The sequence below is a fragment of the Eumetopias jubatus genome, unplaced genomic scaffold (genome assembly GCF_037043125.1).
Source record: "Eumetopias jubatus isolate StellerSeaLion01/CBP00866 unplaced genomic scaffold, mEumJub1_p1.0 scaffold_6, whole genome shotgun sequence".
In the NCBI taxonomy this organism is placed as follows: Eukaryota; Metazoa; Chordata; class Mammalia; order Carnivora; family Otariidae; genus Eumetopias; species Eumetopias jubatus.
In genome coordinates, this window is record NW_028274812.1 from 138,344,177 (window position 1) to 138,360,974 (window position 16,798).

Sequence of the window (16,798 nt, forward strand, 5' to 3'; positions counted from 1 at the left end):
ATGATGCTCCGTATTATTAGTCATCCAAGAAATGCAAATCAAAACCACAAGATACCACACTTCAACCCACTAGAAGAGCTATAATAAAAAAAATTAAAGGGGTGCCTGGCTGGGTCAGTCAAAGGAACATGCGGCTCTTGATCTCAGGGTCATGAGTTCAAGCCCCATGTTAGGTGCAGAGATTACAAGAAATAAAAAATAAACTTTAAAAAAAATTTAAAAATGGAAAATATTGGTGAGGGTGTGAAGAAATTGTAATCGTCATACACTGTGGGTGGGAAGGCAAGATGGTACAGCCACTTTGGAAAACAATTATTCCTCACAATGTTAAAATTACCATGTGACCTAGCAATTCTACTCCTAGGTATACACACAAGAAAAAACATAGTCACACAAAACCTTGCACATGAATATTCATGGCGGCAGTATTCATAATGTTCAAGAAGTGGAAAAACCCAAATGTCCATTAACTAATGAATGGATAAACAGAATGTAGTTTTATCCATACCATGGAATATTGCCTGGCAATAAAAAGAAATGAAGTTCTGATGCATGCCACGACATGATGAACCTTGAAAACATGCTAAGTAAGCCAGTCACAAAGGACCACATATTCTGTGACTCCATTTATATGAAATGTCCAGTCTAGGCAAATCTACAGAGAGACAAAGACAAATCAGTGGTTGCCTGGGATGGGGAATGACTACTAATGGGTGTAGGATTTGGGGGTGGTGATAAGGATGGTGATGAAAACGTCCTAAAACTGACTGTGGTGATGGCTGAACAACTGTGAATATATTTAAAGCCACTGAATTGAATACTTTTATCTTTTTAAATTTTGGAATATAGGTTCACACACAACATCACATCAGTTCCCGGTGTACAACATAGTGATTCCGCAAGTTTATACATTATGCTGTGCTCACAAGTGTAGCCCCCATCTGTCCCCATACAACACTATCACAGTACCACTGACTGTATTTCCCTATGATGTGCCTGTCATCCCCGTGATTTACTCCGTAATTTTTTTTTTAAAGATTTTATTTATTTATTTGAGAGAGAGAGAATGAGAGACAGAGAGCACAAGAGGGAAGAGGGTCAGAGGGAGAAGCAGACTCCCTGCTAAGCAGGGAGCCCGATGCGGGACTCGATCCCGGGACTCCAGGATCATAACCTGAGCCGAAGGCAGTCGCTTAACCAACTGAGCCACCCAGGCGCGCCCCTACTCCATAATTAGAAGCCTGTATCTCCCGCCCAACTTTACCTATTTGCCAACCTCCCTACACCCTCCCCTCTGGAAACCATCAGTTTGTTTGTTCTTTGTATTTATAATTCTGATCCTGCTTTCTGTTTATTCAACTGTTTGTTTAGATTCCACATGACTGAAATCATATGGTTTTGTCTTTCTCATTTCTCTGACTTATTTCATTTAGCACAACACCCTCTAGGTCCATCCACGTTGTTGGAAATGGCAAGATCTCATCCTTTTTTATGGTCACGTACTATTCCAGTGTGTGTGTTCCACATCTTCCTCACCCATTCGTCTTATCGATGGACACTTAGATTGCTTCCATATCTTGGCTGTTATAAACAATGCTGTAATAAACACAGCAGTGCATTTATCTTTTTAGATTAGTGTTTTCTTTTTCTTTAAATACCCAGTAGTGGAATTATTGGATCATATGGTAATTCTATTTTTAGTTTTCTGAGGAACCTCCACCTCCACAATGTTTTCCACAGTGGCTGTACCAATTTACACTCCCACCAACAGTGTACAAGGTTTCCTTTTTCTCCAAATTCTTGCCAACACTTACTTGCCTTTTTGATTTTAGCCATTTTGACAGGTTTAAAGTGATCTCATAGTGTTGTGATTTTCATTTCTCTGATGAGTGATGTTGAGCATCTTTTCATATGTCTGTTGGCTATCTTTAGAGCTTCTTTGGAAAAATGTCTACCCAGATCCTATGTCCATTTTTTAATTGGAATGTTTGTGGAGTTTTCTGGTGTTGAATTGATGAAGTTCTTTATATATTTTGGACATTAACCCCTTACTGGATGTATCATTTGCAAATATCTTCTCCCATTCAAGTAGGTTACCTTTTGGTTTTGTTGACTGTTTCCTTCGCTGTGCAAAGGCTTTTTATTTTGATGTAGTCCCAACAGTTTATTTTTGCTTTTGTTTCCCTTGCCTCAGGAGACATATCTAGAAAAATGTTGCTATGGTTGATGTCAGAGAAATTACTGCCTATCCTCTCTTCTAGGATTTTTACGGTTGTTGATCTCACATTTAGATCTTTAATCCCTTTTGAGTTTATTTTTGTGTATGGTGTTAGAAAGTGGTCCAGTTTCATTCTTTTACACTGAACTGTACACTTTAAACGGGTATGTGAACTATATATCAAGAAAGCTGTAAAAACTATATACAGTGAAACGACAGAGTAATATTTCCAAATATGCCATATTCATGGGTTATACTGAAGCTACTGAATATTTGTAAACCCCATCAAAATGCTGTAAGAGGATCCAAAAACGTTCAAGCTGTTAAAATGCAGAAGCACTTAATTCTAAGACCAATGACCCAGCTGAGCTTGCTGCAGAAAGGGCAGGAGCCAAATGCGGTTATGCTACACCTAAATTCTAGTGTTGGGGGAGGCATTAGCACAGCTTCATTGTAACAATTAACACTTATACAGTGTTCCCTTAGTGCCAGGACCCGTCAGAAGGGCTTCACATCTACTTTTCTCAAAACAATTTATGAGGATACTGAGGAGAAAATAGACTCTCTTGTCCAAAAAGCCACATGACAGTTGATGGTCTGAAAATTCAAAACCCAAGTCTAACCCTAGAGCTTGCATTCTTAACTGATATGTCAATCTCCCTTACTAAACAAAAAGCTGATAAATAACTCATTTGAACCTGAGCATCACCCTCCTCCTACACGGTTTAGGTACTCCCCAATGAGATCTACAACAGCAAGGTAATATAAAGAGATATCACACATAACAAAATGTTCACACTCTATGTACCTTCTGTATGACTGACTGTTGGCTCAGGAGTGATTCTCCCATCATGAATGTTAGGGCTCTCCTCATCGGCATATACCAGATGATCATCTTCTCTATTTTCTGGCCACTGTGGTACCTCTCTTGTGTCTGTTGAGCAGCTGCATACATCTTCATTCTTGTTGAAGTATCTTTGTAGCCATCCTGGCACAATATTCTTAACAGATTCTGTAACCCTGCTAAGAATGCCCTGTTGGAAGAAGAGATACATAAGGCAGTTTTAGAAATTTATCTTTTTAAATATGTACCTAATTACAGAAAGCCACATCAAGCAAAACATGACTACTTCCAACAAAGTTTCCTGAAGTTCAGTTATTTGAGTTAATGCTGACATGATGGTTATTTTACAAATGCTATAGACATTACGAAATTCCTACTTTTTTCTTTCTTCCATATGCAGACATCCATGAGTCAATAACTGCCCCAAATGGCCCCATACTCTAACCCTTAAAAACTCCTACAAACCATCAAATAAGCCATATACTTTTTAGATTGAGTAATAAGATAATGCACTAAAATATTATAATCCCAGAGTAAAGGCATCTATTTTGATTCTAGCATATTAAAAGAAGTAACGCTTCCTTTCCAACCAGGGCCCGGCAGAATGGCTCCTGCAAAGAAGGGTGGCAAGAAGGGCCGTTCTGCCATCAAGAAGGTAGTAACCAGAGAATACACTATCAATATCCACAAGTGTATCCACAGAGTGGGCTTCAAAAAGCGTGCCCCTCAGGCACTCAAAGAGATCCGGAAATGTGCCATGAAGGAGATGGGAACTCCAGATGTGCACATCGACACCAGGCTCCACAAACTTGTCTGGACCAAAGGAATAAGGAATGGTCCATAACCATACCCATGTGCCGTTGTCCAGAAAATGTAACGAGGGCGAAGTTTCACCAAACAAACTCTATGTGTTGGTTACCTATGTACCTGTCACCACTTTCAAAAATCTAGTTAATGTGGATGAGAACTAATCGCTGATTGTCAAATAAAGGTATAAAACTGCAAAAAAAAAAAAAAAGCAACATAAACAATACCTTCAACAGCTTCCTCAAGCAATTATTTTCTTGCACATTAAGAAAAAAATTGGACAAATAAAAATGAGGTTTTTAAAGATATATAACAATCCAACATAATAAACTCAATAAATAACCTAAGATTTTTTTGATGGGAAAATTCTGTTACATCAAATGTTGTCTGAAGATCTAAGGAATTAATTTTATTATGACAACTATTAAAGGGAGGGGAAAAAATGTGGTGCAACTATCAGTACTATTAACATTTATTGCAGCTTTGCTATGTGCCAGGCACTAAGTAACTTACCTAAGGTACAAACACAACCACTAAGGTTTATCTAGGGATAAAATAAGGGAAGGGCTTTGGGATTGGTAGGAGCTAGGATAAAGTTTGAGTACATCCCTGTACTTTGATTTACTCTAGGGAAAACAACAACATCCACTCCAACCTGAGAGAGAATTATAAGAAGATCAAACGAAATAATGTGAAAGCACTTCACAATTTCCAAAATATAACAGTAACATACTAATAATTTTATTACTAATGAGGAAGAAAAAAAAAATAGCAGAAACAAACAGGGGAGATAAGCAAGTTTAAGCAATGATTTCCTTCATAAAGTAGCATTAGTAGAATTTCAAAGAAAGAATCACAGGAGGGAAAACATGAATTGGCAGGTACAAAAAACAGTTAAAAATCAAGGCAGAATATATAAATCTACTCCGAAAGCTAACCCAAGACAAAGAGACCTTGAAATATCCTGTCAACAGAAAAGATGGAACACACTTCTAATACTGGCACTTGAATAGTATTTTCTCCACTATTTGAAAGGTGTAGGTAACAACTGGGAAATATGTAATTATTTTTCCACCTAGTCTCCAAACAGAAATTTTGAACCACAATGACGTAAGCTCTCCAGCAACATAGAAAGCCAGCAGCCCTATAAAAAAGACTCCCTACTGAAAAGCACAAATTCACTGTTCCCCTCTCAATGCTAATGTTACACAGTATTAGTTCCTTTGGAAAGAAAGATTAATATAACTACATCCATGATTTAGTATTTATAAAAAGATACATACAATATTATTATTTATTTTTACTTGTTATTTACACTTAAATATTTATTTACCCCCTCCCTATATATTTCAAAGACTGAAAAGTGCTTACAAGATATAACATTTTTTTTTTTTTTAAGAATTTATTTATTTGACAGACTGAGACACAGCGAGAGAGGGAACACAAGTAGGGGGAGTGGGAAACAGAGAAGCAGGCTTCCCGCTGAACAGGGAGGCCGATGCGAGGCTCGATCCTAGGACTCTGGGATCATGACCTGAGCCAAAGGCAGATAGATGCTCAAGGACTGAGCCACCCAGGCGCCCCTACAAGATATAACATTATTTAAATAAGACTTGAAAAAAAGTAACTTGATAAGAAGCGGTAAGTTAGCTTGAGCATGATAGCAAGAATTTAAGGTAAAATAAGTTTTTTTGTGAACTTTTAAGGTGTTAGGCTACTAAAAATACCAGAGATTCCCTGTGATCCCTGCTCACTTAAGGGGGCAAGTCTAGGGTGCCTGGGTGACTCAGGTCATGATCCCAGGGTCCTACGATTGAGCCTCAGATTGGAGGGGGGGGGGTCCCTGCTCAGCAGGGAGTCCGCTTCTCCCTCTCCCTTTGCCCCTCCCCCCTGCTCTCGCTCACTCGCTCTCTCAAATGAATAAATGAAAAATCTTTAGGGGCGCCTGGGTGGTTCAGTCGGTTAAGCTCCTGCCTTTGGCTCAGGTCATGATCCCAGGGTCCTGGGATGGAGCCCCACATCGGGCTCCCTGCTCAGAGGGGAGCCTGCTTCTCCCTCTGCCCCTCTCCCTGCTTGTGCTTGCTCTCTCTCTCTGGTAAATAAATCCTTAAAAAAAAAAAAAAAAGGAGGGGGCGAGTACAGAGCAACTTAAAATTAACACCATACTTCACTAAAGGTCACTTATGGGGCAGCATTAGGTATTGTGCAGAATAATCAGTAAACAAAACTGAATAGTCAAAATGGATAAAATAAAGCTCACTCACTAAAGTTCATGAGCTTTGCTTGGATCCTTCTCTTTTCTAAACTAAAATGTAACCAATGTATCTGATCACAGCCCACAGCTGCTCTAGTACAAGGAAAGTACTGCGAGAGAGGAGTTACTGGTGGCATAAGGAAGGGTAGCATGAAGATCCTGACAGTAAAAAGAAAGAACAGGTGTTAAAACTGACCTGGAACCATTATAAAAAAAACCAACATCCCTAACTTCAGGATACCTCTTAGGGTAAATGACCCTAAGGCAACCACAAAAATTAAGCTCAGTGGACTCGCATGTAATGGTTCCCAAAGTGTGGTCCCTTTATGGGTAATGTCAGCATCCTCTCAAGCCCTCTCCAAGCCCGACTAAACTCAGAAAAGCGGGGCTCACCTGTTTTAACAAACTTTCTGGAGTGGTTCCTATGTATGCTAAAGTTTGAGAACGACCAATCTAGTCAAAGACATTAGGAAATTAGATGCATTTCAGGAAACTACATTTTAGGGAAAACGTCCCTCTGTAAGAGGGAAATAAAAATTATACTTAAGTCCTAAGATCTGGAAAACATATGTATGTGGAACACTAGTCAGACAGTAATTAAAATACATTGTAAGATACTCTAAAATTACTCAAAAAAACAAATCTTACAGTGAGTGGACTGTGCTGAATATAATGCAGCTTATACAAGTATTTTCCCAGTGATCCCCAAACTTTAGCCATGGTTTTTACCTGCACTATTATTAATGGTTTTCTTTCTATCCATTCATTACTCTCAATAAATTTAGCTCTTCCTACACAGTAAAATCTATCAAATCACAGATCTGATGCTGCATTGGTCTTCACTTGCTCTTCCCTCACTCCATCCTTGACAGGCCATCCAACCAAACTGGCTTCTTACCAGAAGGTAGGACTGGCCCCTAAGATACCAGGGGATACTAGAGATAATGGAAGGCAGGAAAGAGAAGTCGTTCTTGTGCTTCCTCTCTTATCAAAGGCCCCATCTCTAAAACCCTGCTCCAGCCAGGTGGCCATTCCTCTACTCCAGCTACACCATTTCTTCCTTATCCTTCCAGTCCTGGAAAGAGTAGCAGCTTCCCACTACTGCTAATTTCTGGGCATCTTGCTATCCAGTATCTACTCCTTTAACCACCAGCATATCTCTATGTAGACTCTTTCTTTGTTTCTTGCAGGGTCCCTAACTGATAAAGCAGTGCTATTTGCTAATTTTTTTTCCTAATGAACATGAAAATTAAAGAGTCAGTCCATGTAGCTTTAACAAAGGAACACACATACAACACTTGGGGAAGCACTCATACTTACTCAAAAGTTACATCCAATCTTTATCTCTGTAAAATACTTTAGAATCTTGTCTAACTTACAAAGGTAAGCACAGACATTACTTTGTTCATTCTATCAATACTTACTAATCACACACTACATGTCAGGCAAGGAACAGTGGGGCGAAAGCAGAAACAAGTTCCTGCTCTCTGGGAGCAAACACACCAGTAAATGTAATATGAACACATAATATAGCGATTCAATGCTATGAACAAAAATAAAGCAGCAGAGCAAAATGGGATGGTTATTTTATACAAGCAAAGATCTAGCCATGCAAATTTCTAGTGAACTATTATAGACTGAGAGAACAAAAATTGCGAAGTCTTAAATATAGGACTGTCCTTGGCACATGCTAAGGTTCTGGTAACCTTATTAATAAATACAAAATCTAATAAGTCTTAAAAAACTACTGAAACCTTTTATAACTCTTTAATCATATGTGTGTGAATCTGTGTAATCCTTTGTTCTGTAGCTTATATACCTATCTAGTCACTATAAAAGGACTAAAACAGCAGATCTCAAATTAAAGTCTTCAAATCAGCAGCATTGGTGTCACCTTTGAGCAAGTGAGAAATGCAAATTTGTTTTAAGAAGCTCTTGAGGTGATTCTCACACAAATTAAAGTTTGAGAACCAGTGTACTAAAATCATCTAAAACTCAGTGACCTGTTTCCCAATTAAGGCCATTGGTAAACGTTAACTGTCGTACAAGCTTAACTACAATATAAAGTTTTACCTAATCAAATCTTTAAAAAAGGCTGGGGGCGGGGGGGGGGGGCGCCTGGGTGGCTCAGTCATTAAGCATCTGCCTTCAGCTCAGGTCATGATCCTGGGATCAAGCCCCACATCAGGCTCCCTGCTCCGCAGGAAGCCTGCTTCTCCCTCTCCCACTCCCCCTGCTTGTGTTCCCTCTCTTGCTGTGTCTCTGCCAAATAAATAAATAAATAAAATCTTTAAAAACAAAAGTTTTACCTAAAAGACCACCCTATTTCCATGATTATCTTATTATCAAATACATCATACCGTTATATCAATTTTTTAAATACCTACTTTATAATATCAACTCTGAAAATCAAACCAGCAGTTTGATTCAAAAGGCTTACTTTTGAATCTATTTCCAATGTAAAAGACTTATTTAACACACTTCATTATAGTAAATAACCAACTACCAGATGTTAGAATTTTTAAAAACTGATAGGGAAAATAGAAATCTGATTATGCACAGAACTGGGTAGACTATAAAGAGATAAGGGACTTTGTCTATCAAATAGACTTGGAGAGATACCTCCCTGCCCAGCAATTTTTTTTTTTTAAGAGTTCTGAAGTACCAAAGGATACATCAGCCACTAAACGGAAAAGTGAGAAAGAATGAAGAAACTAGAAAAGGGGAAAAGCTCCTCTGATGCTATTACTAAAGAAGGTCTACATTTTCAGGAGTTCTTGAGAGAAAATGTTTCAGGTCTTTATGGGATGAGGCAAATCAGCTTCCTATATGGACCTGAAGAAGAACCACTTAACCCTGACGGGGCACCTGGGTGGCTCAATCGTTAAGCGTCTGCCTTCGGCTTAGGTCATGATCCTAGGGTCCTGGGATCGAGCCCCGCATTGGGCTCCCTTGCTCCTCGGGAAGCCTGCTTGTCCCTCTCCCACTCCCCCTGCTTGTGTTCCCTCTCTCGCTGTCTGCCAAATAAATAAATAAAAATAAAAAAAAAAAAACTTGACTGGGAAAGAGACATACACGGAGTAAAGGTCTACTACGGTGTGAATATTTAAGTCCTACTTTACCAGATTAACTTCTCTAACTTTCTGAGGCTTCAGTGGTAAGCAAAACTGCCACCATTATAACTTGATGTCAGTTTTCCACAGAAAACCTTCTCTGATCCTCCAAGTCTGGGACAGGCACCCCCTGTACTTCCTACACGATGGCAATCTGTCAAGCAGGATGGTAAGCAGTCTGTCCATCAGCTCCACTAGAGCATCACCTCTGTGAGGACAGGCACGGTTCTGTACAGCGCACAGATCAGCTGTTTTAATTTATCTACAACTGCAATAAAAAAAAAAAATTTATCCACAACTGCACTGCTCAATCAATTTCTTATGCCCACAAAGGAATATTCTGTGACAAATTGCTAAAAAGGACTTCAGCAAATCTAGAATTCAAAAATAAGTAATACATTTTCTTGGTGTAATAGTTTCACCTTAAGAAAATATCATTTTGTTGCCACAATAATAGCCCTTCCTCCAAAAAACAACTTGTGAAACCTATCCAAGAGTGCGGGAAAATGGAACCATCCCTCTGGAATGACAAATTAACACAAAGCCAACTAAATGAAGAAAAGCAGAAAGGTAGCCAAAGAAAGCAAAATTAATGAAGGGCTTAGGAAAATCAACAAAACAAATGGGGCATTAAAATTTTTAAAATACTCCTTATAACCCTAAAGCAAAGTCTACACTAGGTAATCATAAATAATGAAGTTAATTTTAAGGATTAAGAGTGAATCTTTAAATGTGGACTAGTTAAACTGAGTCTTTTCTTTCTTTCCAAGAACTAAGGGTTCTTCGTTTGCCAAAACATGGCAAAAAAAAAAAAAGTCAAAAATGCCACTGATATTACAATAAATAATCTGGGGACCGGAAGTAAATCCAATTCAACACTAAATACATATTAAGCACATTCAATGTGTAAGACACTGCGACTATATTAACTTTTCAAATTACTTTTAACCAGCCAAGGATTAATGAAAGAGGGTGGAGGAGGGACAAGGCTCTTCCACAATTCTAACTCAGAACTCATTAAGAAAAAAAAAAAAAGACATTATTTCTTGTGTATCTCTTCACCAATTTGTAATTTCAGAATTATGAGACATCTCTCCTACATGGCCAACTCCTTACCATGAGTATATGGTCTTCCCTCTCCTTGTATAAGGCTATTTCTATTAGTTTTTAGTTTTCTTGACTTCTGTTCAACTCGCTTTTCTCCACATTATCCTCTATTAAATAGTAGCATTCAGATTATAAAATCTCCTTTCTCAAATAACTTCACTGGATCTCTAACTATAAATATCAAATATAACCTGTCTTCAGTTCTTTTTTTAAAGATTTAATGTGAGAGAGAGAGAGAGAGAGAGCGAGAGCGTGCGCGAGCAGGAGCCAGACAGCACAGGTCAGAGAGGGGCAGAGGGAGAGGGAGAAGGAGGCTCCCCGCTAAGCAGGGAGGCTAGATCCCAGGACCCTGGGATCATGACCTGAGCTGAAGGCAGACGCTTAACCGACTGAGCCACCCAGGCACCCCAATTTATCTTCCATTTTGATTTCTATCTGCTCTTTTGGCTGCCTTTATGTTGAGACCTGTCACTTCCTTTTCTTCCAGGGTTCTGTGCACACTCCCCCCTGAACTCCTCTCGTTACCCACTGAACTCCCATGTCACTAGGTTCTCCTTTCCAAACTTTTCTGAAAGTCTTACTTCATAGTTTCCCTAATCAGTTTTCCCCCTTGCTCCCTCCAAACCCAAATGAAGAGTAAGGGCTAAGAACCCAAGACTTCACATGAGACTTAAAAAATATCTAATTATAAAAACATCTTAAATGCTAAAGAGTAAAAATCTAGATGCCATCATAATCTTTCAGTTATTGCTAGTTTTAGAATATATCTACTCTAACATTAATTTTAACAATCATCTGTATTATAACTTTAACACACAACTATTTCCATGAGTGAAAAAAGTAATGAAGTATACAAATTCTAACATGGTTATATTGAATCTGGTTTCAATAATCTGAATTTAACTTCCAAATTTAAGCTACTCTGTCATATTTTACCACCTACAGACAGTCATTCAGCAGTCAAGGTTCCCCTATCCACAGTCCAAATCCTGCTAGCCACTTAAAATCCATACTTTTCATTTATCTGCTCAACCTCAAGAGATGAAGCCAAAAAAAACATGAGCATAAAAACTGTGCTGGCTAAAAAGATTTTAAACTACAACTGGCCACAAATTTCAACCTCCTTCAAAACTCTGTCCTAATGCAGTAAGGAGAAACATGACCTGGCTTAGTCTCTTATTTTTAGTTATCCATATTATAGAGCTGGTATTAATAGATAATTAAAAGTAATCTAACAAGGACAATAAAAGGAACCCCTAAATCCTTTCAAACTAGCCATAGGAGACCAAATAAAGCCCAAAGCAGTAATCTACTAAAAGTTACCTATAAGATATTGTCACGGGGCGCGTGGGTGGCTCAGTCATTAAGCGTCTGCCTTCAGCTCAGGTCATGATCCCAGGGTCCTGGGATCGAGCCCCACATCGGGCTCTCTGCTCAGCGGGAAGTCTGCTTCTCCCTCTCCCACTCCCCCTGCTTATGTTCCCTCTCTCGCTGTCTCTCTCTCTCTCTGTCAAATAAATAAATAAATAAATCTTAAAAAAAAAGGTTGTATTTAGGGCACCTGGGTGGCTCAGTTGGTTAAGCAACTGCCTTCGGCTCAGGTTGTGATCCTGGGGTCCTGGGATTGAGCCCCGCATCGGGCTCCCTGCTCAGTGGGGAGACTGCTTCTCCCTCTCCCTGCCACTCCCCACTGCTTGTGCTCTCTCTCTCAAATAAATAAAATCTTTAAAAACAAACAAAAGGTTGTATTTAATCACAACAGTTTCAAATGAGTCCTTACTATACATATGCCAGGTCCTCTTATAAGAGATTTACTCATCTCATTTAACTCTCACAACAATTTCCATTTTACAGACGCATAAATTAAGCAGAGAGAATTTAAGTAACTTCTCTAAGTCCTGGCAGAACAGGATTCAAACCTGGATGCTCTAATTCCATTATAGTACATTTTTTCCCTACCAACTATTCCCAGTTCTGTTTCCACTGATAGTATTTAACATCTAAAATAAAGCAAATGGGGCACCTGGGTGGCTCAGTCGTTGAGTACCTGACTCTCGGTTCCGGCTCAGGTCCTGATCTCAGGGTCATGAGAGCAAGCCACAAGTTGGGCTCCGTGCACAACGCAGAATCTGCTTGAGATTCTCTCTCCCTCTCCCTCTGCCCCTCCCGCTCGTGCTCACTTGCTCTCTAAAATAAATAAATAATAAATAAATCTTTAAAAAATAATAAGATAAAATAAAGCAAATAAAGATAAAAGTAAAGGCAGAACCACTTAATGACTTCTGGAATGACTTAGGTATTCCATGTCTAAATTATCATTCCATTACAAAACTGAGAATACTTTTTCCCCCATCAGATCCCAAGTGGGACATACTGGAAGAAAGTATCATATAGAAACTACCAAACAAAAAATCCCAAACTATCACATAAATCAGGGTTGGGCAAACCATGGTCTGTGGGCCAGATTCAGCCCTCAGCCTGTTTTTATACAAGCCTCAGGCTAAGAATGATTTTTACATTTTTTAAAGGGTTGTAAAAACAAAACAACGAACTTGTGGCAACAAAGCCTAAAATATTTACTATCTGGCCCTTTACAAAAAAAAGTTTGCAGACTCCTAATCTAAGCTACTCAATAAAGAGGTTCCCTCCTTTTTCTAAAATAGCTAAATGCAAAAACCGACTTGGTATAAGACAAACTACATCCAAGCAGATAAAATGAGTGGATTCCCTCAGCTCCAAACCAGAAGACAAAAACCCCTTAAACACACCCCCCAAAGAAAGGACAAAAACAAGTAATTCCCTCTCACCAGGAGGTGGCAGTAGACTCTTTCCCAGGCAAGGTTTTGGTTTCCCCAGCAAGGTTTTGGTTTCCCCACGGGCTCAAGTTTTTTGTGGTGACTATTAAGAAAAGCTTAATAGCCAGAGCTGACTTCCTGGGCCTGACAATCTGCACAAGAAATGGGAAAGGAAACTGAAGGGGTGACAAAAACCGCATCTTTGGTGACCTGTTCATTCCCAACTAGAAAAATGATACCATTTCCTAAAGGCATCTGGGCTGAGTTAGAAGGCAAGTGAAAATGATCGACTTACATTATTCAGGGCTGTTCTTCATTTTTGCTTCTACAATTCTTTAAGTTACTACCCTTCAGTTAGTTGAGTAAGACAATGGATTTCTGTTTCCAAACTTCAAGAAAGATGGCATTTTAAAGATGAGAAGTTAAAAGGAAAAAATGTAATCTTTAGATGTATCTCAGCAGAGCTAAACCAGAAGTCAAAACAGGAAATTACAAGTCAGTAGAACACACGCAAAAGTTGCAGGTACTGCATGACTGCACAAGCTAATTGGCCTGACAGGCAATGGCAAACATCCATGAACTAACAGGGCCAGACCTCTCATTCTTATTCCAACCCTCTACTACACAGCAAAAAACTTCATTTTTGCCCAGAAACCCATGGACACTTAATCAAGTAACATTAGTGTAAAACATGCCATGTCATGAAGCTCCTTGCTATTCATGATGACTCAGCAGCTGCTACAAAACATAGAGGTGACAAACCTAAGACAGTAGACAGCAAGCAGGTAGTCTTTTAAGTCCACAAAAGTTCCAGCAAGGACTAAAGACAGTTTTTATTTTAAGGTTTTAAAGACTGAACATTTTTTTGGTATACTCCTGGATACTTTGGTAGTTTCTGCTAACATTAAGTAACACTGGCAGGGTTGATCAAGAAACCCCAAACATCTTTAATCACAATCCAAAAGCTAAAATGTATTTTCTTCTTCAGTTAAATGGCTAGGACAGAAAGCTAAAAGTATTCTAGATGGGGAGAAATGATAAATTATCAAACTCTAAAGCAAAACTAAACAGCCTAAAATCATATCAGCTCTAAGACAACTGGGATCATAGGTATTATGATGTTAAGGCATCATCTCCCCAAAATTAGATTTTTATGTAAGTACATTTAAAAATAAGCTGTGATTGTAACTTTTGCCACCTGGAATATATTAGCTCCTTTCCAATCTCTGTCCAGACCATACAATATATGTATTTAAAACATTTCGCTTTTTATATAGTAACTTTCTTTTAAGAAGATCTAAGAAAGCAAAGACATTTATTCTTCAGGAGAAACAGAAAGCATGTGTGTCTAACTTCCATTCTACAAAAGGATTAGGTTAAATGGCCAGGCGTGTGACCTGAATTCTAATCTTAAATTTGCCTCTAAGTACCCCCTGGTTCCTCACAAAGAAATCTGAAAACCAATCATTTTCTGTATATATCTGGAGGAAAACGTAATGTCAAGACTTCTAACCATTAGCAGAGAGCTACTTAATATTGTAAATCACCATTTTTACCATTAAAGAAAAATTTCCCCCAAATTTCTACTTTAAAAGTTTTTTTAATGATACAATTTAACACCATCACCAAACATGTTATTCAAAAACCATCACCATCCAGAATAAAGCAATCTAGGAATTCTACCTTTAACAGGATGCAACAAGTTATCAGACCTTTTTGCTATACTTTTGTTTTTTAACAAGTTTAAGACACAGACTTCCTGCACCTTTGTCTGATAAGTTTTGTAAGTGACTTTTATTAAAATAAATTTTTAACAGTTTCCTATTCAATTCCCATAGCAAACAAGTAAGAGGTTTTTAAAAATCGGATTTTCTCAAAATCAAATGTCTCATTTACAATTAGGATAAACTCGTTTTCATAATTTCAAACACCCATGAGTGCACAAGGTGGTTAATGATAAGACCGCCAACATTCCTGGGTGTCAAAAGTACCTAAACTTCTAGAATACACCCCGTAATATTAAAATATTTCGTGCATGAGATCAGGACTGGAGTCCCGGTCAACTGTGCATAATAGCCAATTCTAGCCTCCAAAATAAAATGGGGTGGGGGGGAGGATAGAAGGAAAGAGGGAAGAGCCTCGCAGCGGAGAAAAGACGTAAGGGGTGGAGAGGGACTTTCAAAATGCCCCAGGGCCTAGGTAACTATAACCCGGTTATGGGTGGGGGGGGGGCGGAATCTAAGCAGATGCTCTCAGATCGAAGGACACCGGCAGGGGAGACGCGAAATTAATAAGATGAAACAAAGTTATTCCACTTTCTGTGTAACAGCGCCCCATCCTCACCCCCGGTGCCTCGGAAGCAGACTGCCGGGGGACAGCCCCCTCCCCACACAAACTGAAACGCGGGAGACTAGAAAACAGCAAGCATACGAACCTCCAGCCACATCTTCTTTCTCCCTCGAGAGAACGTGAGTAATACGCTCAAACCCCCCAGTCCCCGCCAAAAACGAAAGAAATGCGCGCATCGTAGGCCTAGAATTTCCGTTCCCGCCCTACGCCCGCCTGGGGAAGCCCCTGTCCCAGAAGGCTGGGGGGGAGGCGGCCCGAACCACACGTGTGTGCCGCAAAGACGGGCCTGTCTCAGCCCACTTCCCGTCGCCACCCCAGCGGCCTGAGATCCCGCCGCCTGGCTCGGGCCTTTCCGCAGGCCCTACCGTCCGCTCCACGTGGGGCGCCAGGGCCCCTCACCGCCTGTTCCCACCCGCTGAGTTCCCGACCCGCTGAGACACCACCACGTCGGGGTCCCGTACCTGGTGCTGTTGTCGCCCCTGCTGGTAAGGCTTAATTGGCCCCTGGTGGCAACGCCGCGTCCGGATCTTGCCGCCACCGCCCCCTCCTATTCCTCCGGCTCCCGAGGCCATGGCGGAGCCTCCGCTGCTTCCCGCTTCGGGGCGGGTAAGGGGGCGGGAGAGGCAGAGGTGGCGGCCTTAGAGCCCCCCCCGCCCGGCCCCAGCCCAAAAGTCCGCCTTCGCTGCCCACACACCGGAGCACAGGCACACCAGGAGCCGCGAGGTTTCGAGCAGGAGTGGAGAGAAAATGCGCGCTGGCAGCAGGGAAGGCGGTGGCGGCGAGAGAGGCCGAGGAGCTGGCTCCGGTCCGGCAGCCTCCCGCGGACCCCCGCCTCTGTGTATGTCACGGTCTCTATGGAGATCCCCCGCAGAGGACAGAGAGAGCCGCTCCAGGCGCTGCTTAGGCCTAACTCGATCGCCGGCTGATGGGGATTCTTCCGTCGCCCTAGCTGTAGCTGCCGCAGTTGAAGCCGCCGGCGCCGCCCGCCTACCCCTCCCCTCTGCGCACAGCGCCCGCCCCGCCGTCGTCGTCGTCGTCGTCCCTGCAGTCGCCGCCGCTATTGCGCCTATTGCCGCTGCTAAGGCCGCCGCCGCGGTCGCGAGCCAGAACGCCGTCACTCGTCAGCGCCCGACGCGCTTGCATCATCACGCTGCGACCGAATGATAGGCCAAGAGCAAGGGAGGGCCGGTCAAGCCCGCGCTCTCGGCCGCGCGGCACGCTGGGAAGAGTAGTTCAGCGGAAGAACCCGAGTTCTCGGAAAGGAGGACGCGGAAGGAGATCCGCGGATCCGCGCAGAGGCACAAAGCCCGG

The 16,798-nt window shown here is 41.0% G+C and overlaps 1 protein-coding gene across 2 annotated transcripts in view; it reads right to left on the bottom strand.

The window, feature by feature from the left end:
- The window catches only part of NUP153 (nucleoporin 153), a 73,433-nt gene extending 56,876 nt beyond the window's left edge, over positions 1-16,557 (bottom strand). The window contains exons 1-2 of one of the 2 annotated variants that reach the window (XM_028107349.2): positions 15,949-16,557; positions 3,027-3,252 (exon numbers count right to left, since the gene is read on the bottom strand). In XM_028107349.2, coding sequence (XP_027963150.1) covers positions 3,027-3,252; positions 15,949-16,059 — 337 coding nt within the window. In that variant the 5' untranslated portion in view covers positions 16,060-16,557. Of the gene's footprint in view, positions 1-3,026; positions 3,253-15,572; positions 15,654-15,948 lie in introns of those variants that run through there. The other variant, XM_028107350.2, reaches the window with a different exon arrangement.
- Between the last annotated feature and the right edge of the window lie 241 nt (positions 16,558-16,798).